The 24,049-nt window shown below is 63.3% G+C and overlaps 1 protein-coding gene across 2 annotated transcripts in view; it reads right to left on the bottom strand.

Moving 5' to 3' along the window:
* Positions 1 to 1,494: 1,494 nt before the first annotated feature.
* ATF6 (activating transcription factor 6) overlaps positions 1,495 to 24,049 on the bottom strand; it is a 54,559-nt gene continuing 32,004 nt past the window's right edge. For both annotated transcript variants that reach the window (XM_045838447.1, XM_045838448.1), the window contains 3 exons: positions 23,709 to 23,820; positions 10,784 to 10,868; positions 1,495 to 4,449 (listed from right to left, as the gene is read on the bottom strand). In XM_045838447.1, coding sequence (XP_045694403.1) covers positions 4,241 to 4,449; positions 10,784 to 10,868; positions 23,709 to 23,820 — 406 coding nt within the window. In that variant the 3' untranslated portion in view covers positions 1,495 to 4,240. The remainder of the gene's footprint in view (positions 4,450 to 10,783; positions 10,869 to 23,708; positions 23,821 to 24,049) is intronic.

The raw sequence follows: 24,049 nt of genomic DNA, 5'->3' as shown, positions 1-24,049 counted from the left end.
TCCTCAGCTGGCTGGAGCCTTCCTTCTCTGGGCGCCCTGGCAGAGGGCACAGGGCTCCCCAGGTGGCCGCCCCCTCGCCGGGCCCAGGAGGCCCCCCCGCGCAGGGGAGAGGGCGCTGCCTGGTGGACAGTGGGCTGGCTGGCTCCCTGCCTCCGTCCTGGACACGGCCCAGCCGTGGGTGCTCCCCTCGGACCGGGGGCCCTCGGAGGGGCGTGCCGCCACCCGCACATCAGGGCTCTCCCGGCGGACCCGCAGGCCCTCAGAGGGGAGGCGCGGGCCCTGCATGGCCCTTGAAGCCCCGGCCCCCTCTCCGACCGGCCGCTTCACACCTGGGCGCTTCACACCTGGGTCGGGTCCCGCTGCTGCATCGGCCTCGAACTGACCCGGGGGGGCTCTCAGTCGGGCCACAGAGCTCTCGGCGCTGCTGAGTTCCGGGAGCCGTGCGCCTGCAGCCCCGCCAGCCCGGGGCCCCCCAGCCGCACCTGCAGGTGGCCAGACCCACATCGCAGGAAGCAGCCGGGAGCCGCCCCCGGTCCCCGGGGTCCTGCCTCGGCGCTGAGCGGCCCGCCCGTGGATGTGCGTGCGGGGACGAGGCCACCAGGACAGACGCCCGGAGACGACGTCCATCCCTGTCTTTCCAAACGGTCAACAGTCCAAGTCAACAGAAAACACCACCAGCTCGGCCCCCGGTGCCTGGAGAGCCACGCCCCAGGCGCAGTGTCCGCTCCCTGCTGGGGGCACACGATGGGGTGGGACGCCGACAGGCCCGCCCGGCAGGACGACGGGCGCCAAACCAGCCCCTGCAGGCGCGGGAGTTCGGACGTGGAGGGGGGCGGTGCTGCTGCTCTGGGAGCAAAGCCAAACCCGGCTGCTCCCTCCTGGGCCCCCGCATGCCCTTCCACCCGGACTCGGCAGACGCAGGCCCACACTGACCCTCTGGGACGCCCAGGAGGACGTGCCCCCGGCTGACAGACCCCCCCCCACACACACACACACTGCCTGCGAACCTGCTCCGCAGACCTCCGGAAAGGCCGGGACCGGGTCCTCAGAAACACGCCGTCCGGCCTCCCCGAGAGGCCGGCGTCACCGTCGCTGCGTGTGCCCGGGGCCGGGGGGAGCGGGGACTGCCCCTTGCCCGCCCTGCACCCGGCTCCCAGCTCTGGCTGCAGGGAGGTGGCGGCAGCCGTGGTCTGTGGACACGAGGCCGCGTCTGCGGACCCATGGGCCTCGAGTTAGCTGCTCCCCGCGGTGCCAGCGGTCACCAGGGAGAGGCCGCAGGCCCCACAGAGGGGACAGTGGGAGATGGGCTGCTCCCTGGCAGGACGGCCGTTCACGTGTCAGGACACAGGGCGGGGGCTGCACCCCACCGGCGGGTGGGGGCCCCACACCTCTGTCTGAAGGGCGACAGCGGTGTTCCCGTCCCGTCAGGAATCACGTAACTCGAAGACACGTTTCGAGTCCTGGTTTCCTCCCCGCACAGACAGAGCCAGCAGGCAGCTTGAGAACTCTTTATTCACATTTCAGAGAGAACAAGCACTGCGTTGCGAAGGCGGCCTGAGAGCCCGCAGCCGTGCGCCGTCCCTGACTCGGCCTCCCGCTGCAGACCCACACGTGTCAGACACACGCGTGCAGACACGCGTGCTCAGGGGTGGGCGGCGCACCTGCCCCGCCCACACTGGTGGTCGGCGTGGACCCAGCCTCAGCGCCCAGCGAGGATGCTGGCCACGCGGGGCCCGCCCCGCCGCCCAGCCACCGGGGTGGTCAGAACACGCCGCAGGCGCCTGCAGGCCCCGGAACACGGCAGGGCACACCTGCAGCCCCACGCCTGCCCAGGTGACAGGCCGGGAAGCCAGGGCTCGACGTCCAGTGTGCATCTGCCCAGGTCAGCCGGCCAACCTGCCTGGGGATGCCGCCCTGGGGGACACGCCGCACCTCCTGGTTTATGCACCCGACGGCCCCACCTTCGCTGCAGGACAGGCAGCAAGCCCGCAAGGCGCTTGCTGACCTCGGCAGATCGCAAACCGAGACGCACTCACTCCCTGGCTCCCGCCGAGTCCGGTGGCCAGTCTCCCAACGTGCCCAGTGCCCGACGCCCAGACCAGCAAACCGGTGCTGGGTGCAGGGCCCACTCCCCAACAAGGGCCGGGACACGCCCACGCCAGGACTGAACCCCCCACCCCAAGAACCTTCCTGCTCCTCCTCCTCCTCCTAAACCCCGGCTCTCTGCCCGCCGGGGACACAGAGGTCACAGCTGCGGGAGCCCGTCCTCCACGGGGACCCTGTCCTCCACGGGGACCCTCGCTTCAGGCGCTGCTGCCCCACACCCCAGTGGGCAGGTCACTCGGAAGCCCTTCCCGGGGTGGGGGGGGGCCTGCCTGCTCCCACTGGGCCCCCGGCAGCACCCCGTGGGGACGCCCGGGGTTCTGTTTCCTAGAAAAGTAAAAATCAACCACAGCTCTTGGGGGGGGGGGGGGATGGACAGGAATGCCCCATCCTAAAATTAGGGATAGGAATGAAACTTCCTTACATTCTACTTTCTTCTAAACATTACGCTTGTTTTTAAAGTTAAAATTAGCATTCACACTAGCAGCAAAGATCCCCGACCTCTGTGAATAAAACGATCCCTCCTGGTGAGGGCCAAGGGGCCCACGGGTGCCGACGAGCACCCACCCGCGGCGGCCCTGGCGAGCGTGAGGTCCATGTGCACGGGGCAGCGGGGAGGACGCAGGGCCCGGCTCCGCGTGGTGGTTCCCAAGGGGGCCTGCGAGTGGGGCTGCTGGGAGCGCCACCCCTAGGAAGGCGGACGCAAGGATGGGTTTGCCCCGCCCCGCCTGCTCTGACGTCCCCACAACGGGGACGGACCAGCCCCCGTGTCGTCCCAGGGTCCCCGACGAGCAGGCCCGTGAGCACAGGGCACGCTGGGGACAGATGGGTCCCGTCAGGGCGCACGGAGGAGGAGGAGACGTCTGCGCACCCCCACGCGGTCTCTGCCCGGCAGCCCCGACAGAGAATCGTGTCCCGCCGACGCCCAGCCCTGGCCCGCAGCAGGGCCCCCGGCCCCAGAGGTCAGTGTGTCCCCAGCAAGAACTGCCTGTTGGACCACCACCAGGACGCCAGGTTGGAGGGGCGTGGTCCCTCGGGGAGGGTGGTGTCGGCGGGCAACAGTGGACGGAGGGTCTGATGGAGGAGGGGCGGGCAGGAGGCCCTGCCCGGGGAGGGAGGTGCCCAGGGCAGGAGGGCAGCGTCCACGCACAGCACAAACGAGCGAGGGCAACGTTTCAGTCTTTGTTTCTTTTCTCGAAGCGCAGGGGCTGCCCCGCACACCCAGCAGGGACCCCGCTTGCCTGGCCGCAGTCAGTCTCGGGGCCGAGAACACCGGTCATCCCCAAGACTCCACGCTCTCCTTTGCTCAGCCTGGTGCCCCCGAGCCCCGTGGCTGAACGTGGCACCACTGAAGAGCAGAGGGGGTGGCGGGTGGGGGCTCTCCACGGGAAGGGGGTCTGTGTGTGCTGAGGCCCCGCGGGGCCGCACGGCGAGCAGAGAAGACTCGGCCCAGCGGCCGCCAGCCCTCAAAAGAAATGGCAGCCGCGGCTCTGACCGAGGACGGCCACCCCAGCGAACATTCAGTGTCTGCTCACGCGGACCTGCCCCTGGCCTGTCCCGTCCTGCCCGTTCTCTCAAACTCGCTGCCCGCCAGCCCCCAACCGCCACCTGGGTGCGGGGCAGCACCCCCCACTGAGATTTCCCTCTCCTAACGCACCGCCGCGCTGTGCTGGCTCTGGGGGTGCGCTGGGCCGTCCAGTCCTGAAACCCCGTCTCCGGGGCACGTGGCGGTGCGCGCAGTGGGTCTGCGCGGATACCCACAACACGTGTGCTGCTGCGGCCGGCGACAGGCGGCCAGTGCTGGCGAGTGAGGGGCAGGGCGGGGAGCGGGCCGACTCCCAGGGGGTGGTGACTGAACAGGAAGCACACACGGGGGCAGCGACTCAGAAAGACCCAGGAGTCCGCTGGAGGCCTCGCCGGAGGGCAGGGGGCCACACGTCCCGTGTCCGCATCCGGGGCCCTGCGGGGGGCCGGGGCCAGGGCCAGGGGCGGGGGCAGACGTGGAGATGGAGCAGCTCCTCTTCTCAGTCCCTGAACTTGACCCTGGGGGCGGGTCCCGGGTCAGACGCCACCAGGACGGCGGAGGAGGCACGCGAGCCCCGTCCCCAGTCTGCGGGTCCCGCTCGGCGGCCCGGGGCTACTGCAGCGACTCGGGGATGGCGCCCACCACGCGGGCTGCCTCCGCGGCCGCGGGCGGGGCCCCGAACAGGGTGCTGGTCTGGTTCTGCCGCTGCTCCCGCAGGGAGGGCGGGACCGAGGCGCTCTTGATGTGCAGGATCCTGGTGTCCATCACCTGGCAGTCGATCTGCATCATGACCTCGTGGTCCTGCCCGTCAATCACGTTCTCTGCAGGGAGAGCACGGGGGGCGTCAGCACGATGCGCAATTCTGCTGCCAATTCTGCCGCCGGCGCGGTCCCAGCGAGACTCGGGCCGGCGTGCAGGGTGCGAGCGCTGCGCGGGCAGGTGCCCCAGCAGCCCGACCTCGGCTCCACCCCCACACCACCCTCCCAGCTCGGGGGGCCTGGACCCACATGGCTCCTGCGACCGTGGGGGCAGGGGCCGACCCGCACGTGGACGTCGGGCCCAGAGGCCAGCCGCACGGCCCCCCGACAGGCCCCCCCCGTCCTGGGGGCCAGCCAGGGTCTGGATCCGTGGGCCCGGGATGGGCCAGTCTAGGGAAACGGCTGCGTCTGTGGACGAGGAAATGTGGAGTGAGACTCTTTCGGGTCAGACGCGTGGAGAGAGCAGGCAAAGCCCGAAACCAGCGGCTGCCGGGCCTGCCCGGAGTGCCTGCCCGGCAGGAAAGCACTTGGGTCAGGCAGGGGCCGCCGCCGCGGAGAGAGCCGGGCTCAGAGGCCCCCGTTTGCTCTTCACGGCTCAGTCAAGGGCGGGGAGCTCCGGGTTCAGCAGGGAAACTCCGCACCAGCCGCGCCGTGTCTGCCTCACTGCGGACTCATGGACACCGTCCCTGCGCCGGCCGCCGCGCCAGCGACGAGCTCGGGCCGGGAGAACCATCGCAGCTGGGACAGAGCGCAGCGGCTGCCACTCCGGAATGACATGACCCGGTCCTCTGGGTGCGCCTGGCCGCAAGCGGACGGGGACACCGTCGGCAGCCAGCACTCGGGCTGCAGAGAACCGGCTGCAGAGGGCCGTTCAGAAGCTCGGAGACGGCCCCTCGGCCCCAAATAAGGCGAGCTGTGCCGAGGAAGGCTGAGGGGCACCTGGGCCGCCGGCCACCGGGCCAGCTGCCGTGCCTGCAGCAGGCACACGGGCCTTGACCCTGAGCTCGCCAAGCAGGTCTCTGGAAGCAGACACGCGAGACCCCGAGAAGGGGCCCGGCCCCCGACTTGCCGCCCATCCCTGACCCCTAGAACACAGAGGCCGCGCTGAGCTGCGCAGGGCACGGAGATGGAGGTGACCGGTTCTGGACGGCTCCCGGGGGCGCACGCAAGTCAGCTCTGTGGCCCCGACAGGCGCTGGCCTCCCATTTTCACCAGCCGAAAGCTGAGCCGTCTGCGCGCGCAGACGCGGACTCCCGCCACGGGGCGGGCGTGGAAGGGACCTCGCTTCGAGCCGACGGGCTCGGGGCTGGGGGCTGGGGGCCGGGAGGGGCAGGGGGCCCGGCAGGCAGCCCCTCCGGGCCAGGGGAGAACTGGACCCTAGGAGGTGCAGTGCACGCCCAGCCAAAGGGCGTGAGTCCTGTGGAAGTGCCTGCAGACCAAGCAGCTCGTGGCCGAGTCAAACACAGGAAGACAAACTGCTCATGGAAAAGTCACCCACACGACTGCCAGCAAACCGCGCATTATCCTCCTCGACACGGCGCACACACCGAGGGTCCGGGTCCGCCGGGCAGCCCCCCACTCCGTGTCACAGCTGCGCGTCCAGGCCTGCTCCGCGGCAGAGGGTTCAGCAGAGGCCACCCCGAGGAGGGCAGCCAGACATCTGGGAGGAGTTCAGCAAGGACGCCAGGTGGCTTCAAGGAGCGAGAGAGGGAGCGGGAGAGGGAGCGAGCGAGGGAGAGGGAGAGAGAGCGCTCGCGCCAGCTGGAGAGCGAGGGGCGGGGACGGCCGTCCAGTCCCCGGCGGGGCCGGCTTCCCCGTGCGGCTGCCAGCGCCGCAGACGCTCCCTCTGACAGGCCGCTGGACCGCCTCCCTCCCTCCCCTACTCCAGGCCTGCAGTGACCTCAGCCCGGCGGCTGCCACGTCTCCGAGCTCATCGCCGCGGCCGCGGGTGCTGCCTTCCCCCCGCCTCCTCTCCACTTGCCGAGCGTGGCTCTCCACACTGACCGTCCCCCAGCAGCGCTCCCGCGGCGCGGGTGCGCCGTCAGCAGGTGGAAGTCACTTCCTGAGCGCACTGGCGACCCGAGCCCCCACGGCTGCACCACTCACGGCCGGTCTCGTCCCCCCAGGGTCCCGCCGGCATGCTTCACCCAGACTGTCGCCTCTCCCCCCTTCTCACCTCTGACCCCACGCCACAGGGTGGGGCGGACAGCCACCCAGGACCGACCTGACCTCTCTCTGAAAAGTCCGTCAGCGTGCGGTGTCTGGGGTGGAGCTAAGCGGCCCCCGAGGGCCCGGACCAGCTGGTAACGCCGCGCCAGAGGGCTGCGAGGCCCACTCTCTCCCAGCCTCGCGGGACAACCGGGGCCACACTCGGCCCGGCCTCCCTGGGCGACTGCTCTCTCCCGGCGCGGCCCACGGCGCGAGGCGGAGGCCCGGGGCCCTCTGAGGGCCTCGTGCAGCACGTCAGCAAACGTGCACGCCCACCACCGCGCTCGCTAGTGGCGCAAAACTGACAGGCCCGTGTGTGTGTGTGGGAGAGAGGAGCCGTCGGCTCGGGCGGCGGGCGGAACGTCACCAGTGCCTGCGGCAGGGGCCACGGCTCCGACGGCGCGCCCGTTTCCCGTCAAAGAACTGAAGCGTGGGTTCTGACTCCACGCACCTGACTGCCTGGACGCGACCCCACGGCACAGGGAGAACCGCAGCGAAAACACCACGTGGTGAACACGCTCTGCAGACAGGCCGCCTGCGGGCTGCGCGGAGGAATGGCTTTGCAGGAGCGGGGGCACGGCTTCCGGCACTGGCCCGCGGGGGCCGCCCCCCCGAGCGAGCGGGGGTGGGGGGGGTCTTCTCTGGGACCGTGCCCGGGGAGGCCGGCGCTGAGGCGGGCGTGTCACCGTCCTCCGACCGTGCCCCCGTCAGTGTGTGTCCTGCCCTCGTTACGTCCTCCCCACCCGCCACGGGGTGTCGTGGCGGGTCCTTCCGGCCGCCTCCGCAGGGAAACGACTCGGGGACGAAGCTCCGCGGCCGTGCAGCCCTGACGGCACTGGAGGACCGGCTCGGGCCCCGACGGCGGCAGGGCGGAACCTGCCGGTCTCCGTTGGTCCCCCGGTGCCACCACGGCTGTGCGCGTGGCACACGGGCGGGCGGGGGGGCGCGCAGGACACGCTCCCGGCCGACCTGCAGCACTCCCGCCTGGGGGGAGACCGCCACAGAGGGGAGACCACTGAGAAACCCCCTTCTCTGTCCTGCTTTGCTGGATTATTTATCAAGACTGAAAGGAAATGAGCAGTTTCACCACATCAGTGGAAATAACTTAAAAGTGGGAAATGCTGACTTCAGTGCAAAAACGTCCAGAACCCTGTTTTAAAAATAGCACGTTTAACTCATCGCCCGCGGCTCTGCCAACCGTCTACAATCACTTTCTCAAAGCTTTGTTCGAGTGTAACCCGCATTTCATTTCACTTCCGTAATCGGCGGTGTGCAGACCCCCTCGGGCGCAGGGGGACTCGGAGAACGCTCTGGGGCGGAAGTGGGAACTGGGCGCGGCCGCAAGCCCTTTCCTTCCAGCGTGGGGCCCCGCCACCGCCGCCGCCGGGGCGCACGCACGAGGACGACGCCCTTTCCGGGCCCATCCTCCCGCACCTGGGGGTCAAGGGTCAGAACGTCTGCAGCTTCCTCTCACTTGCCTCAAAAGACACAGGCGTGCAGACAGACAGACAGATACAGGTGAAGGGAATGTGGTGAAACGTGAACGACTGGTGAAATCCAGGTAAAGGGTCTCCAGATACTTGCCGTCCTCATCTTTCGAATGTCCTGTCGGGTTGAAGTTTTTAAAACTAAAAGCTGGAGGGCGGAGAAAAGAGGGAACCGTCAGCCATGCGAGCCGTCGAGAGGCTGGTGCAGGGAACAGAGGCGTGGCCTTCGGCCTGGCACGGTGACCCTTCTGCAAAAGCTTTCCGGCGCAGCGACAACGGGTAAGAGCCCAGGAGGGAGGGCGGGACGGACAGGCCCCCTGCAGGTTCCGCTGGGGCACGCGGCAGAGAGAGGGACACGGACTCCGGGTGCCCCCAGGGCAGGGCTGACCGGTCCGCCCGCAGGACGGAGCTGCTCCTGGGGGCAGGGAGGGCTCACGGGCGGGGGCGGAGACTCTGACCCGAGAGGAACCGAGATGCGGGCCCACGGGGACGGAGCGGCCCCCACCCCCAGTGCGGCTGCGCCACCAGAAGCTCCTTCCCCGACTCAAGTCGCCCGGCAGGGAAGCTCGGGGTGGCCAGGACGCGCCCGCAGCCGGGGCTGCTGGGGTTTGAGGAGAGAAGGCCGGGTCTGCCGGGCTCACAGCTCTGCTGGCCTGGCGAGGCTGCTGCCCGCCGTGTCCAGCTGAAGACAGGGGACGGCCGCGCTCGGCAGGGGTGGGGTCTTCACAGACAAGTGGGACCCACGACAGCATCAGCCGGTGGGGGAGAGGAGGGGCTGAGGGGGACACGGAATCCAGGTAGGTACAGAGGCACATCCGTCCACAGCGGGCACGAGGGACACAGAAACAGGGGCAGGGTCAGAGGACAAAGGTCATGAGGCCAGGAGTGGGTGATGGCAGCACAGGGCTGGCAGAGACCCGTGGGGTCAGCAGGGGGCAGGGGGCAGTCGCACACTTGAGGGCTCCAGGGACACGCCAGAGGGCAGGGGAGATGGGGTGGAGGCTGCAGTGGGGCCTCAGGTGGGAGCAGCAGCCCCCCCCCCCCGTGAGAGCGTGAGAGCGGCCGAGGGTGCGGGGTGGGGCCTGAGGATGGCCCCCCGGTGTGCACACAGCCTGTGATCCCTGAATTGGAACCTGAACTTTCCTGATAGGTTACTACGCCCTAAGAAGAAAAAACAAAACTGTTTACAGAGAAATCCAAACCATGTTGAAGAGGAAATGAGCCTCCAATGATTGTCTTTTTCGGGTCCGTGAGATGCTCGTGCCCTGGCCAAGACAAACAGAGCTGAACAGCATCGCCCTGTCTCTGGCTTCACAGGAACCGGGCGCTCACAGCTCTCGGCGGCACCCTCCTGCGCAAGGGCCACCGTCACGGCAGCCAGGCCTCACGAAGCCACACTTCGGCCGCAGCCAGGAGCATTGCCGGGCAGAAGCCACTGCCCCGGCTCAGCCGAGAAGCCGGGGGCCGGCGCTCTGGGGACGAGGGCGTTCCCCGAGCCTGGGGTCTGGAGCGTGAGACGCGCACTCACTGCCGGAAGGTGCCGCGCTCCTCAGCCTCACGGTTTTGGTTTTCGTGTGGACGGGGCCAACCGTGGGCTAGTTCAAGGGCTTTCCCGTTCGTCTTCCTCAGACCCCAGGAGCCTTTGCACCAGACACACAGTTCCCGGGGGTCCCGCTGCTCTGACACAGGGGCCTGAGGCGGCGGCTGGTTCCCCCAGCCCCCCCTTCACATCAGAGCCCAGCGCAACGCAGCGGAGAGCCGGCCCTGCCCTCCGCTTGTTTCCAACCCACGCGGCGCTGGGAGAAGGCCGGCTCCCTTTTCCATGGGAACACAGCTTGAAGCAATCTCTCCTTCGCTGCATTTCCTTAGTGCTTTGTGCGTTCCCACGGGGCTCGCTTTCTGGAGCAGAGGTTTCTGTTTGTCTTATTTTTCCTTCTCGAGCATGTTAAGCAAGTGCACTCTGCCTTAACATCTTCAGATAGTTTTTTATTTTTTTTCTAAGTCCTTACCCAAGGATAAGTTCACTGACTTTGGAGAGAGGAAGGGAGAGAGAGACAGAGAGCAACACCAATCAGTTGCCTCCCATATGCGCCCTGACCAGGGATCGAACCTGCAACCTCTCGGTGCACAGGGCTATGCTCCCACCAACGCGGCCACCGGCCAGGGCCATCTCCGGACGGCCTGAAAGTGCCGCAGTCTCACTCGCACTCTAGTTACCGGCCAGCACTAACACACAAAACGCAACGCAACACTGTCAATGCCAAGTTCTCCGGGGTGAGGGATTAAATATAGAGAGGCTTCTGAGGCTTGGTCTGGACATCACACCGCCATCTGCACAACGCCGGGAACCGCTCTGCGCCCTCAAACACGGGCCCCGCGGTGCCCCCCGGGGCTCTCACTGGGCGTCTGGACCCAGAAGGCCCCAGGCGCCAAGTCTGCAGAAGTCAGCTAACTTTTCCAACGTAACCAAAAAAGAGCATTGACTTTTCTTTGAAAAATACATCAACTTAAAAAGTAACTTTAAATCTTTTCATATTTAAAAAAGGTATAAAATTTAAAAATAGTATCTTGTGAAAATAGTGGAAAATGTTTCACCATCGACGCCTAGACACACACGTGACCGACCGAGCACTGCGAGGGTCTCCCGGCCGACCCGGGGAGCCTCGGCCCCCACCCCGCCCGCGCCCGGGGCCGCCACTCACCGCTGACGTTGATGGCGGGCAGCACGATCGACATCTTCGGCCTCGCCGTCTTGTTGTGGGTGGTCGCGGGCAGCAGCAGGTGGTCCTGAGGGCGACAAGGAGCCATCTGTTAAACACGGGCCCGGTTCTGCGGTAGGCCGCAGTCGGGGTGTCCCAGACGCCAACACTCGGGACCACAAGCAAGGGGTTTCCAGTTGACCTTGACCTGCGGCTAATGGACGCCAGGCCGTCTCACAGCTGCTTCCCTCACTACGCAGCACACAGGAGCGGAGTGTCCGTCATTCCCGGACAGAATGCCGGGACACGCCAGGTCCTGGTGACGGGCTGGGTGCGGGACACCAGGGGGAGTGCTGCCCACGCGGCCAGATCCAAGACTGTGACTGCAGCTCTGCCCCGAAACAGCTTCGGGTCTGGGTCTGCCTCCAGGCCCAGACATGAGGGGCCGGTCCAGACAGACAGGCAGAGCCCTGCAGCCATCTACCCAACAGTCGTTCTCCAACTTCTTTTTAGGAAGACAGACGCCCCCCCCTTCGCCCAAGGAACTCGTGACCCCAGACTATGACCGCACACGGCGAGACGGGGGCAGGGCCAGGGCCTGGCCATGCCGCTCGGCCTCCGTGTCCTGGTGAGGCAGACGACACAGGGGACTCGCTGCCGTAGCAGCAGGCCCGCGTGACCAAAGACGGGGTACAAGCTCGCTCTTAAACAGCAGAAACGCGTGCTGAGCACCACCACGGGTGCCGCCGCCGGCCCGCGATGCTCCCCGGGCGAGCCGGGGCCTCCGAGGCTCCTGGTTCCCGCCACGCAAACCCGGAACTGCGAGCAAGCCCAGGGGGGTGGGGCCTCCCAAAGGCGGGTGTGGGTGTCCTAAAGGGTCTGTGCCCCCACAGGTATTCCAAGGGCGAGTGTGACTTATGACTTGGCTATTAACTACTGTCTTCGAGAACTCCTTTTTCCTATCAAAAGCAGGTACTGTCACGACAAAAAGAAAAACACACAAAGGAGCACGACATTTCCAGGGTGGGGGCCAGGCCAACCCAGACGCCGCGGAGACGTGCGTTAACCCTGCAGCTTCTCGTCCCTTTGCTCGTCCGTCTCACCATCACTCTGCACTCTCGCTGCACAGGACTCGCCAACATGGAGGCCCTGCCACGGCAGAGAGTGACAGCAATTCAGCGCAGCCTAGGTCAAAGCCCACGTGATTACGAAATGCAATGTCAGCAAAGCTAAGGAAAAATCTAGAATGTGAACAACGCACAGAGATGAACGTACGGGAACAGGCCTGGAGAGCAGACATTTCCGGTAACGGACGCTTTGCCTCATCCGGGGCGACATTTCCCAGAGAACGTGTTTTTTTAAGGGGCGGAGACTGGGGGAGCCTGGCTGAGGGCTCCAGCCTTGCACGAGGCAGTGTCTTTTGGATGCGTCGTTAGACCCCAGATCACAAATTTCCGAGGGTAAGACAACACATGACAGCCAAGAAAACACAACATTTGCTGACCTTCATGCCACGAAACTTGCAAATCCTATAATTAAAACATAATTGAACGAGAGAACAAACCAACAAACTTGCAAGCCCCCAATTACAGCCACTGCAAAAATAAACAGTCAGACGCCGCTGGCCACGGGCGAAGAAGGTCAAGCTCACACTGAAGCCTGAGTTTCCAGCCGAGGTCTGGATGCCGCGCTGAACCTCGTCTTCAAACATGACCTCCTCAACACGGTATCTCCTGCTTTCTCTCCGTTGAATTTCACACCGAGGGGCTACTTCTACAGAAGACGAAACGCAAGCCCCACCCACACTGTCCACAAAAAAGAAGGCTGGCACAGGGGACGTGACCAGAGCCCCTCCACAGGGAGGGCCTGGCTGTGCCGAAACCCCTGGGTTTCGTGTAACTGGGGTCCCTCTTATGACCAAAATTAAGTTACATTTCACACAAACTTAGAGATTAGTTTCAGATTTCTCTAAGTTTTCTGAAACTGAAAATATTACAGCCTGTTCTGGCTTAGAGACATTTCAGCTTCTCTCGAACTTCACAGCATAAAATAACTTCGTAGGGACATGTTGATTTGTGGTATCCTCCAGTGTGCGTGTTTCTAGAATATCTCTTTCAACATCACCTCAGCAGCTGATGGTGGGGTGAGGGCGGGGGGCGCCTACGGGGGACAGGAGAGGCTCCGCCTCAGACCCCACCTCCTCAGGAACCATGCCGCGACACCCTCGGGCTCTAAATTTCTTCACCTGCAAGACTAAGGGGCAAGAGTGCACCTCTCCACCCCAAAAATCTAAACTGGGGACTAGGATTTACTCAACAACTCCACAACGCTTAGCGCCTTGAAAGCACTATTACTTGAAACTGATGTCAAACTCTATAAAGTCCGATTAAATAGATGCCGACGGGCCTGACCCAGCTGTGAAAGGGACCTGGTCCTGGTGGTGGGCTCACTTCTGCTCCCTGCTCCCACCCGACCCCGCTCTGCAAGAGAGGTCACTGCGCCCACCACCTGCACGACAGGATCGCAAGTGCAAGCTCTCGGGATCGCGAAGCCTCCCTGGTCCCAGTCTGCGGGGTGACCTCGAGGAGCCCGGAGACGGATCACAGCGAAGCAGCAGAGAAGAGACGCGTACACACGGGCAGGCGCTGCACCCAGAGCACCTGCCGCCGGCGTCTGGGTGGGGGCGACGCTGACGCGGGGCGTGGAGCCCCCGCTTCCTGGGGCAGCCTCGGCAGCCCCGCGCGGGCAGGTGCTGGTGGGTCAGGCAGGGCTGGCCCGGCACCTTTCCTGTGACTGACTGAGTCCTTTGTGCTTTCGAAAGATCAGTACCTTTTTTTTTAAAAAAGCCTCAATGTCGGGGCACAATAGCGTCTTTCAGAAACGTCCGAGCGCCGACAGGAAGCGGGGTTCCCTCCTACTCACCACGAAGTACGGAAGCAGGAATTGTTTTCTTTGGAGAGGCCGTTAAGTGCTCTTCTTCGGGGCGGGGGCGGGGGAAGCACTGAACAATAAAGCGACCACACGTACGTGGACAGTCCCGCCAGGGAGCCCCGAGTCCACAGCAGAGGGAAGCCCTGCCCTAAACACGCAGAGGCCCCAGGCCCCCCGAGACCTGACCTCTCTTTCCCACGCTCTCCCCAAACCCCTGCCTCCGACCGCAGCCTCACACGTGCGTCGGGGAGCCTTAGGGATCCTGCAAGTCAGAGAGAAGGGGGCCTCTCTGTCGCTGTCTGAACCCGAAGACTTCAGTCAATACGATGACAACACTGGTGAGACTGGATCTAAACACCAGTGTTTATCCTCCACAAAAATATGCAAGATCTATGTTGTGATGACGTACAAACATTATGCATCTCCTTAAATAAATGGAACCCACATGACTACTGCATTAATTTAATGGAACTAGTGGGTTATAGGTGACTTTTCCCTGTTTATTTTACAAATTTCTGAGCAATGAGATAGTCCTTCTGAAACTTACCACAATTATCTATTAATGGTTGAGATCGGATGGTAAGAATCCTGTATGAACATGAAAACTCCACAGACTATTTTAAAAAACGTTGCCTTGAGAAACCAAAAACTTATAAACAACGCAGCAATTTTCAAAAACTGGAGCCCCACAACTCAGGAACTCTGAAATTAAGCCTCTTTTACTCACGAAAGGTCTTCCACTCAGTTCTCATGCCAGATCGCTTACCAACTGCGAGTTTTCAGTCGAACGGGAGCCAGAAGCTCTCATGAATCACAGAAAGAGTTTAAACTGTAGTTAACTTCAAAATGGGTTTTTAAAACCATTTCTTAAGAGCAAAACCCAAAATACATGCTCTCAATCCAGTTGTCTTTTTAAAAGGAAAAGAGGGATTTAAGTACTAATAATGGGGAAATGATTTATACTGGGTATTATGTTTTTATAACAGTTCACAAGATATGTTTATTATTATAAAAGATTTTGCAACCACTTGCAAGAAAGGGGAAAACCACAAAGGGCTTAATTTTTGCAGAGAGAGGGACGTCAGGAAAGTGCTCCAGCCCCACTGGAGCTTGACGCAGCGTCGGAGCGGAGAGGAGAACGCAGACACCGGAGGCCCTGAACTGCGAAGGACACGCCTGCGCATCAGACACTGTCGGTCTCAGCCTGGCCCAGGGTCTGACAGCCTAAGAGTGGAGGAGCGAGCAGAAGGTGAGGGTTCTGTTGTGCACACAGAACAGACACGTCACACCTCAGAGGACTGACTGCGGGGGGTGGGGGGGGGGTTCCGAGCAGCCAGGGCCCTGCCTGACACCGTCCGCACACGCCTGTGCGCCGGCACGGCTGCCGCCCGGTGTGCACTCACCTGGAGGAGACACGAGGGAAACGGGGAACTCTCAGGGGGCGGGCGGGGGTGTCCCATGCAAACAGACGTCTTCTTGTTAGGTAATAACGCTTGTTGTTTTTTAAGGTCAGATTTGAAAGGCTCAGGCTTTGCAAGAAGTTCAGCAAAATTCTAAACTTGTCTTACTTGTGCTTTCATTTTTCAGCTTACTTTGAAAGTAACGTTTCCACTAAACCAGTCTGCAAACCATCCTAATCTCTGCAGGCCAGAAAAGACAAACATTCATGTCCCCGTCAGGAACTACGAGGTCCGTTTTCTAGACGGACAACTGCAGACACAACCCAGAAGCCAAGGTCACAGGGACAGGACTTTCTGTCCTCCGTCAATCCGCCTTCACCGTCCTCTCACCGCGTCAGCCGAGACGGACGAGGCAACACAGAGCAGCGGGTCGGGGGCACGAGGCACGTTCCGGGTGGACCCCGAGCCGCCCCCCCCCCCCCAGGTGACGGTGGCAGCTCAGACGCGTGCACGGGGCCCTCTGCCCGCACAGGCACCGTCTCCGGCTGCGACCAGAGCCCGCCCAGGCCCGGAGCCTTCCGGCCGAGGCGGGGCCTGCGGGACGGAGGGGGGACGCACAGCCCAGCGTGAGAGGGTGGGCGACTCGAAGGGGCGGGGGCCCGGGGTGCGCGTCGGCTGCGGGAAGGAAGGTGGGACGTGAGGGACAGAGGGCTCAGCAGGGACCCCAGAAGGGCGAGCACCCCGAGGAGGTCCGCACGGGGAGATGCTGCGACGGCAGAGGCCGCACGGGAAAGCCATGGGGCGGACTCCCCTCCGTCCTGAGGGGGGTCTCACGCCCACCTCTCCGGGGCATGTAAGGCCCACCGCTGGGTACGTGCCCCCTTCCTCCCTGGCCGAGCTGAAGCACAGCGGGTGGGGGATCGCCGTCCAGCCGAGGCGGGGAGCCCCCACGTCTGCACACTGGGCCCCGGGGCCGCACGTGCTGGCCGCCCCAAACGTCCAAGCCCGGCCTCCTTTTAGTCTGCTGCACCGGAGGCCGACAGTGGCCCGAACACGCCCCTTACACTCCGTTCCTTGCAAACCCCCCCAAAAAGTGATGATGTAAAAGCAGCCCTTTTCTTTAGAAGCTCCCTTTACCCTTCCTTTAAACGTGCGGTTCTTAGGAGGAGCCCCTGACCGTTCAATGACGCCGACGCCATCAAAGAGAACAAAACAAAGAGCCCTGGGCGACGTTTGCCTGTGAAGCTGCTTCTGGACCGGCCGTCCCCCCTCCTGGGCCCGCCCCAGGGCCTTGTGGCAGAGGGCCTGTCCCCACGTGCTGCTCCCCGAGAGAGACACCACAGGAAACGGGCCGAAGGAACTGGGCGTGGAAACCGCAGAGGCACTGCTGCCCGGCACCGCAGGCCGCGTCCCCGGGCGCAGGGGAAGCAAGCCCCAGGGCACGGCCACCCTGCTGGACGGGGACACTTCTGAGCGGGGCCTCTCGGCGGTAGCCCCGGCTCAAGTCCGTGACAAACGACACAAGCAGCACAGTTTGGGGACACACCGGGTCCCAGATCCTTGACTTTGAAGCTGCTCTGGCCAGGACGCCAGCCCTTCCTCGCTCGCAGAATGCCTGAGGGGGGCACGGCTTCGGGTGGGCGGTGAGCTCCCCAGGCCTGTGCGTCCCCAGCGGGGGCCCGTCAGCCGCCGGGGACCGGCTGTGTGTCTTCACCCGGACGCTGGGACTGTGGGCGTGCACGCAGGGGGGGCCCACGGGAACTGCTGGGCGACTCCAGGCCGCGAGGCCGTTCCCGGTGGTGGGTCTGGTGGCAGCGCCACTCCTGGAGCGGGGCGAGAGCGGGGAGCCCCCTGGGGACGTTAGCTTTTTCCTCCTTTCCCCAGGAGGCAGCCACTAGCCACAACAAGGCTTTTCATCGGGGTCTGGGAAGGACCCCCCCCCCCCACCCCGCCCCCACGACAGCACCGTTCCCGTGTCCCCGTGGGCTGGGACTTCCGCAAGCACATGCCATGTGACTCCACGCTGCTGACTGGAACTTCACCAGTGTGATGTTATCTGTGTTTAATTCACACCACTGTTCACTTCCGTGGTTGTAAAACCGGAAGGCTGTTTCCAGTCGGTTGTTTGTTTGTCCCCCACGTAAACCGGTGCCAGAGAAGCCCCTCCTGTAGAGGGGGAAGACCCTTCCCACTCCAGGTGCAGAGTGGCGGCGCTTTCTGCCCGAACGCACGCCTGCTCCTCTCCCATCTTCTGGGGCGGGCTGAACTCCGGGCGCCTGGTCCCAGCCCCGTCCCAGGGCTCCTGCTGGCCTCTGTTTCCCAGAACCGGCCCTGCGCCCTGCTCCCATGGGCTCCCTCCTCGCCCCGCTCCGGCTCCCCACCCGATCACACAACCAGGCACCGCTGCCGCAGGGCTAACCGTGTGGCCTCCACGACCGCCCGACAGCAAACGCGTCAGGGCCAGCAGCCCTCCGGCGGCCGTCTGGGCGCGCTCCGCATGCCCCTTCCAAGGCTCCCATCGCAGAGCCGTGACTTCTGATTTCCGAGTCGATTTTCCCCCCGTGACAGGCCCCCGGGGACGAGGACGTCCCCTTGTTCCTGTGCACAGGTCCCGTGGCAGCGCGGGGCCCGGGCACAGCGAAGGTCTGTCGGGCCCACGGAGAGAGCCAGCGAGTCGAGGAGCAAGCCGGGTGGGACTTCTCAGACAGAGCGGCCCGGCGGAAGAGACGGGACCCCTGGCGACTTTTCTTTCTTCCCCGGGAAAACGGCCGGCCGGGCCACCCCCTGTGCGAGGCCATTCGGGAGCTCCAACGGCTCCTCCGGCCGAGGTCTCCCAGGGCCTGCGCGAGGAAGGAGACCCGGCTGCCCCTTCTCCCACCGAGGGCGCGCACCGGGCGGTGCGCAGGGGCGATCGAGGCGCACCGGGTTCCACATTCTGCTCTGACTGGGGACGCGCCAGCACCCCACCAGGGGTCGACACGCAGCCCGGGCGACTGGCAGTCATCGCCCTGAGGCCCGGTGGCTGCACACTGCCACACGCCCGAGCGGAACGGCCCCGTGGCCTCGGGAAGCACCAGGGCGGTGCCCACGGGAGGGGCGCTGGCCCCCACTCGCGCTCCTGCGGCCCCCCGGTCGCCTCTGGTTCGTGTGGGGCCTGTTTAACTTGGCAAGCATCCTGGATTTCAAAGGAGAGAGGAGGAGGCGAGAAAACGCCCGAGCACAGAACCGCTGCAGCCAAACAATAACCTTGCGCTGCGTCCGCAGGCGCCCTGAGGGCTGGTGCGTGCTGACCCCGCCCGCCCCGGGACCCCGGGGTCAGGATGCAGCCACACTGAGGGTCTGACTCCCCCACAGTCACTCCCACGCTCAAACGCGGCATTCACGAGCCAGGGCACACGTTTTCAGACCAGCGGACAGAAAATGCACGATGAGTTTCTAATTCCTCTAAATAATTCTCACCAGCAACAGTACTAGTCAAAAGCAAAAAAAAGAAAGAAAAAAGCCAAAGAATTTCTATGCCTGGAACCCACAGCCAGACTCAAATACTTGCTGGGTAAGTGACAGCAGAACCGATTAAATCTCTTGATAAAAATAAACATTCTCTGCAAAGAGCTGTATTTGAAAGAACTATTTATAATTATAAAAGTAAAGCAGTTATCGAAATAGGCACAACTTAGCATGAATACAGTTTTTTTGGATAATAAAATTAATTCTTCAAGGTCTGACGAAACCGTTTATGCTCTGAAGATATCTCATACTTTCTCTTAAAGAGCAACAATAAAGGCACCACTCCAAAAAATTCTGGATTTTGTTATTTATTACTACCATTTATGTTCCTAATATAGAACTGTTTATTTCAGAATGAAAGTAAGATTCACATTTTGGGAATGGAAAATATGACTTCTTAGATTTACATTTTAAACTCACATCAATCACACAAAAATAGAGTAAAATCCAGTAAAAGTGCCGATAGAGACAGCTGCGTCGGGCCTGGCCTGGGCTCTAACAAGTGCTTGCTGGAGGAGACCCCACGTTCCCCCCAGGGCGGGCGGGGCGTGGGGTCGGCGAGGCCGCCCTCGGGGACGAGGGCTCGGGAACCACCAGCAATCGTGCTCACGCAGGAATGGGGGCCCTTCCTTCTCCAGGGGAGGGTATGATGTGCACGTATATTTTATGTTAAAAAATAAGCAAGATAAACTTTATCTCTAAAAAGCTGCCCCCAAAGCCTCAGACTTAAGTTGTTCCGTCTGAACAGACTTGAACAGCTTTATAACCTGCAATCAAATTATTTGTCTTTAATTTTTCATCTTAATAATGTACGGACTTCTATCACCTGTAAAACTGCCAGGTAACAGGCTTCACCCAAACACGGGAAGTCAGGACTCACCGCCTCGTCGAACAGCATCGACAACCACCGAGCTCACGCTGACGTGGGTGTTCTCGGCCTGCGTGTGACTGTGCGTCTACGTCATTGGTATTTATGGGAAGACAAGGTTGGCCCCATGCTGCACACGACAATAGTGCCGGTTGCATCTCCCGGACAAACTCGAACTCGCCACACATCAGGCCTAAGGCTTCTGTGGTGTCCACTGGGAAAGTCAGATTAAAGGCTACCGAGTTTCGTTTCCCTTCCCAGCTGATGTCACTGACTCCATCAAAACCAATGTGCTTGGGCAAGTTGAACAAACCCCCCAAACTGCAGAAAACCTGGCATCTGCTGCTAGTTCTCTACGTGTAATCGAAGTCTAGACATCACGATAAACGAACGTGGAATCAGAACACAGGAAGTCTCTCAAGGACCCCAGAGCCCCTTTACTGAAGGCCCCTCTGCACGGCTGTGCTCTCCGGAGGGAGACTCTGGCCCTCTGTCCAGGAGTGCGGCTCCCGCTCCCCCTCCACAGAAGGGGAGGGCGGCCCCGCGCCTCCACACCCAGCCTTCCCGAGCTTCTCGGGACAGAGAGGCGGGACGGAGGCACCCCTGCAGAGCCCCGGGAGGCCACCCCTCCCACCCACTGCTGGGTCCCTGAAACCACGACCATCGTGCGCTCACTCGAGAGGCCAGCCCACAGATGGGAGGAGCAGACGTGCGCCCGACACCCACCGCGTGTCAGCACGGTGCTGGCGCTCCACTCGCTAGTTCATTTAAAAACCCCTCCACCCACGAAGGGGGAGGTGACCCCGTCCACCCCCCTGTTGGCGATAAGGCGGCTGGGGCTGGGGCTCTGCTTGCGCCCTCCCCACCCCCCCCCCGCCAAAGTCCCCCGAGTCCGGGGCGGCAGAACAATGCTGGTGAGAAGCCAGACTCCTCCGGCCGCGGCCCCGCCCCCATGGCCGCCTACAAAAAACGCTGTGTCAGCCCCAAAGCTATTTTCTCCGCTGAACCAAAGAGCAATGACTCATAGCTGAGTGGGAAACCGCTTCCCCTCGTTTCTGAACAAGGCTGCACGAAGCTCCAGGACCACCTCTCTCTGCCCCGTGCTCTGTCTGCTCTGTGGGCCAGCGCCTACAACGCGTGGGTGCACACGCATGCACAGCACACGCGTGCACAACACACGCACGCGTGCACGATGCATACGGTTTTAAAAGTTCTGGGTCTAACTCTCTTTCACTAAACAAAGGGAAAAACCCACCAGCAGACTGGACAAAAAGCGGCGGAAAGTTCTAGCGAGCACTCCATTTCTAGTCCCCCTTCACTCCCTCTCCTGCGCACCCCCGTACGGTGGCCGGTGGGGGCGAGGCTGCGAGTTCACCGCGTCTGGGCTCCAGAGTCTGGGTTTGGCAACAGCTTCCACTACCCATGACACTTTGCTGTAATTACCTACAGTATACGCTACGTTTCCAGAGAGTACATAAATAACATCCACTGGTTAGGCATGAAGACGGGAAATTTGAGGCTGAGGAAGTGCAATCACAGGGTGCCGTTCTGAGAAGCGGCAGCCCAGCGCAGCGCACCGCCTCCCCCGAGAGCCGGGCTCACACACAGAGGGCCCGACGGGCCGCGGTGCAGACCTAACACTCCGCTCTGCCGTCGTCCTTCCCGGGAAAGCCGCGGGGTGAGGACCGGCACTAACTAACGGCCAGCCGACCCCGGGCACCCACGTGCGACCAGTACACTCTGATCCGTCCCCGCATCGGTACAAAAACTACTCAAAACAAATCACAGACCTACACGCGAAACCTCAAGCTGCACAAATTTCAGGAAAAAAAGTGAGAAAATCTTTGTGACCTTGGATTAGGCAAAGATTTCCTAGGATAACAAAAACACAAACCACGCAAGACAGCTGGTAAGTGGGACGTTGTCAGCGTCAACCACCCCCGCCCGTTGGAAACCACCGAGGAAGAGGCAGAGAAGGCAGGCGGCAGAGGGGAGGAGACACACCGAAACCGCGTGGTGCCTTCTTTAACGTGACGCACTCCTTCCTGCGGGAAACACACTTGTTAAACCTAACCGGATTTTTTCTTTTCTTTTTTTTACACTTACACAGAGCTTAGGATAGCAGCTGGCACCTACTAAATCACTGAAGACATCATCATCATCATCATCATCATCTCTACTATTACTTTTTTTTTCTGAGTGGCTTATTTTACTTATTTATCTTTTCTTACTGCTGCATTAGTTCCACTACACTGAATCACACCTGCCCACACCCCGCCCCAAACCCTGGTGAAACAGTCAAGAAGGAGAAAAAAAGAGGCTTCGACAGGGAGACAAGCTGTGGACGCCTGGGGCGAAACTCCCCGGAGAGCGGAAGGGACGGCAGGGGCGCGCGCACCTCGGGGTGCAGCAGCCGTGCCACTGTGGGGGGCGGGGGCACGGGGGCCAGCTGCAGGAGCAGGCAGGCCGTGAGGGCCTCGGCCGGGTGAGCGGCCCGTCACGTCCAGCAGCGACACAGTCAGCGGGCGGTCACTCCCGGAAGCCTCACTCCTTTCCTTTCCATCTCGGCAAGGACAGGAGGCACAACCCGGGGCCTGAGAAACAGACTCCTTCCCCGTGACACAGCCTGTGGTCTCTGTAGTAAAACCCATTCTCTGCCCCACCGCTAACATGAGGAGGACACAGGACGTCGTCTCCAGCGACCACGTTCTGAGGACGCACAGCCCCACCCTCCCTCTCCGCTCCCCGGGAAGCACGGGGCTGCGGTCGGAGGTCGGTCGGGAACGGAGACGCCCAGCCGGGGCCCCGACGGCGGGGGGGGTACGGCTTCCACGAGGACCAGAAGGGGAGCAGTGGCATCCACCACCCTCCGGCAGCACCCTCTGCAGCACACGCACGAGAAGCCACTTCCACACAAGCAGACACGGGGGGGGCACCCACTGAAAACATGCCACCCGCCTTCCCCTGCCACGATGGCCCTTCCCAGGCAGGACCGTCCTCGCCCACAGAGGGCGCTCCTCCCCGGGGACACAGACCGCCTGACCGGACGGCGCCCGCGGCGCACGAGGCCGCCTCCGACATGCACCCCGGTCTGGACCGGGCGGCACAGCCGGCACCCTGCCCCTCGGCGGTCAGCTCTCTGTGCGTTACAACACCCCCGCAGAGCGCACTCCACGACGCACAGGGCAGCACCCTCGTCTCGTCCGCCACGTCCCGTCTTCCCGGGGCTGGACCTCACTGCTGCGCCCCCTCCTCTCCTCCCTCCTGTCCCCTCAGCCTCGTCAGCCCACGGGGCAGCTGCCCTGCTGCGGACGTGGCTGCACCCAGGGCCCCACCCGGCGTGTGCGGGGCGGAGACCCCGAGGTGTCGTCACCGAGAACCGCGAACGCGGGGCAGGCCGGGCTGCCTCGTCTCTGGCCCCAGGCTCTGGGCTCCTCGGCACTGACACCGCAGGAGGGAACCCAGGGTCTCCGAGCGGCGGTGGTGACGGGACACCGGGAGGGCGCCCCTTGCTCTGCTGCTGGAGCACGCTCACTTACAACCACAGAGCAAGGGAAACCTCGGACACACACCACCGAGGGATTCCAGCTCCTCCCTCACCCGTTCCCGGTCCAACACACGGCACAGGCATCCACGCGGGGCACCCCACAAGCGTGCGTCTTCCCTTCGGAGGGAAGACAGACGACACGCCGTGTGCTCCGTTTGGTCACCACTTGTGACATCCAAAAGCCTCGTGCGGACGCGGACGCTGCGTGAGCTGAGGAACCTCCACCACCTCCTGCGCCCGCAGGCGCCGGCGTCACCGAAGCACAGAGGAGGGGGCGGCGTCTCGGGGCCACAGAGCGGACGCCCCACGGCCACCACCCTCACGGCCCACGGCTCGCCCGGCACCCGCCCGGCGACGGCGACATCTCATCACCTGACGGCCACCCCCAGGCCTCCACAGACACCTGTATGTCGTCACTTCTCCTCCGGCAGCACACACGGCGCGGCCACGTGGCCATAGGGACGGCAGACACGTCAGCAGGGAGTCGACGCTCCGTCGGCGCGGAGCCCCCGCCTGGCACCAGGACTGGGCGCGCCCTCAGGGTGGCGCCGGCCCGGCCCGGCCCCGCTCGCCCCACAGCCCCGTCCACGCCAGCCGCCCCCCGGGGCTCTGCCCCGTGGCAGGGGCCGCGCGGGCTCCCGGAAAGGCGTCCCCCCCCCTTCACAGCGCACTCACCCTGCGAAACGACACGACGTAGAAGGTGTCCCCCCTCCTGCGGATGGCGTCGAAGAAGTCCTGGTGGCTCTGGGGGGAGGCGCGGTACACCTGGAGCTCGCTCCCCGCCCTCCTGCGGGAGAAGGAGGAGGAGGCAGTGTTCCCCCACGGAGCGCCACGTGCCCTCGGGGACACGCCCCTCCGAGCCCACGTCTGAGCTGTAAGACTCTCAACCAAAACATTAGCAGCATCTCAGCAGGGTTTACAGCAACACTTTGAGAAGCCCGAGAGGTCAGGGGATCTGTGAGATTCCGTGGGCTGAGCTAGAACTCCGTTCCTGCCTCGCGGCTGCAACGCCCCCG

Source organism: Phyllostomus hastatus, unplaced genomic scaffold (assembly GCF_019186645.2).
Source record: "Phyllostomus hastatus isolate PE091 unplaced genomic scaffold, TTU_PhHast_1.1 phas_contig_283, whole genome shotgun sequence".
Taxonomy (NCBI): domain Eukaryota; kingdom Metazoa; phylum Chordata; class Mammalia; order Chiroptera; family Phyllostomidae; genus Phyllostomus; species Phyllostomus hastatus.
Note: the sequence above shows the minus strand (reverse complement) of the source record. Positions and strands in the feature narration are given on the sequence as shown.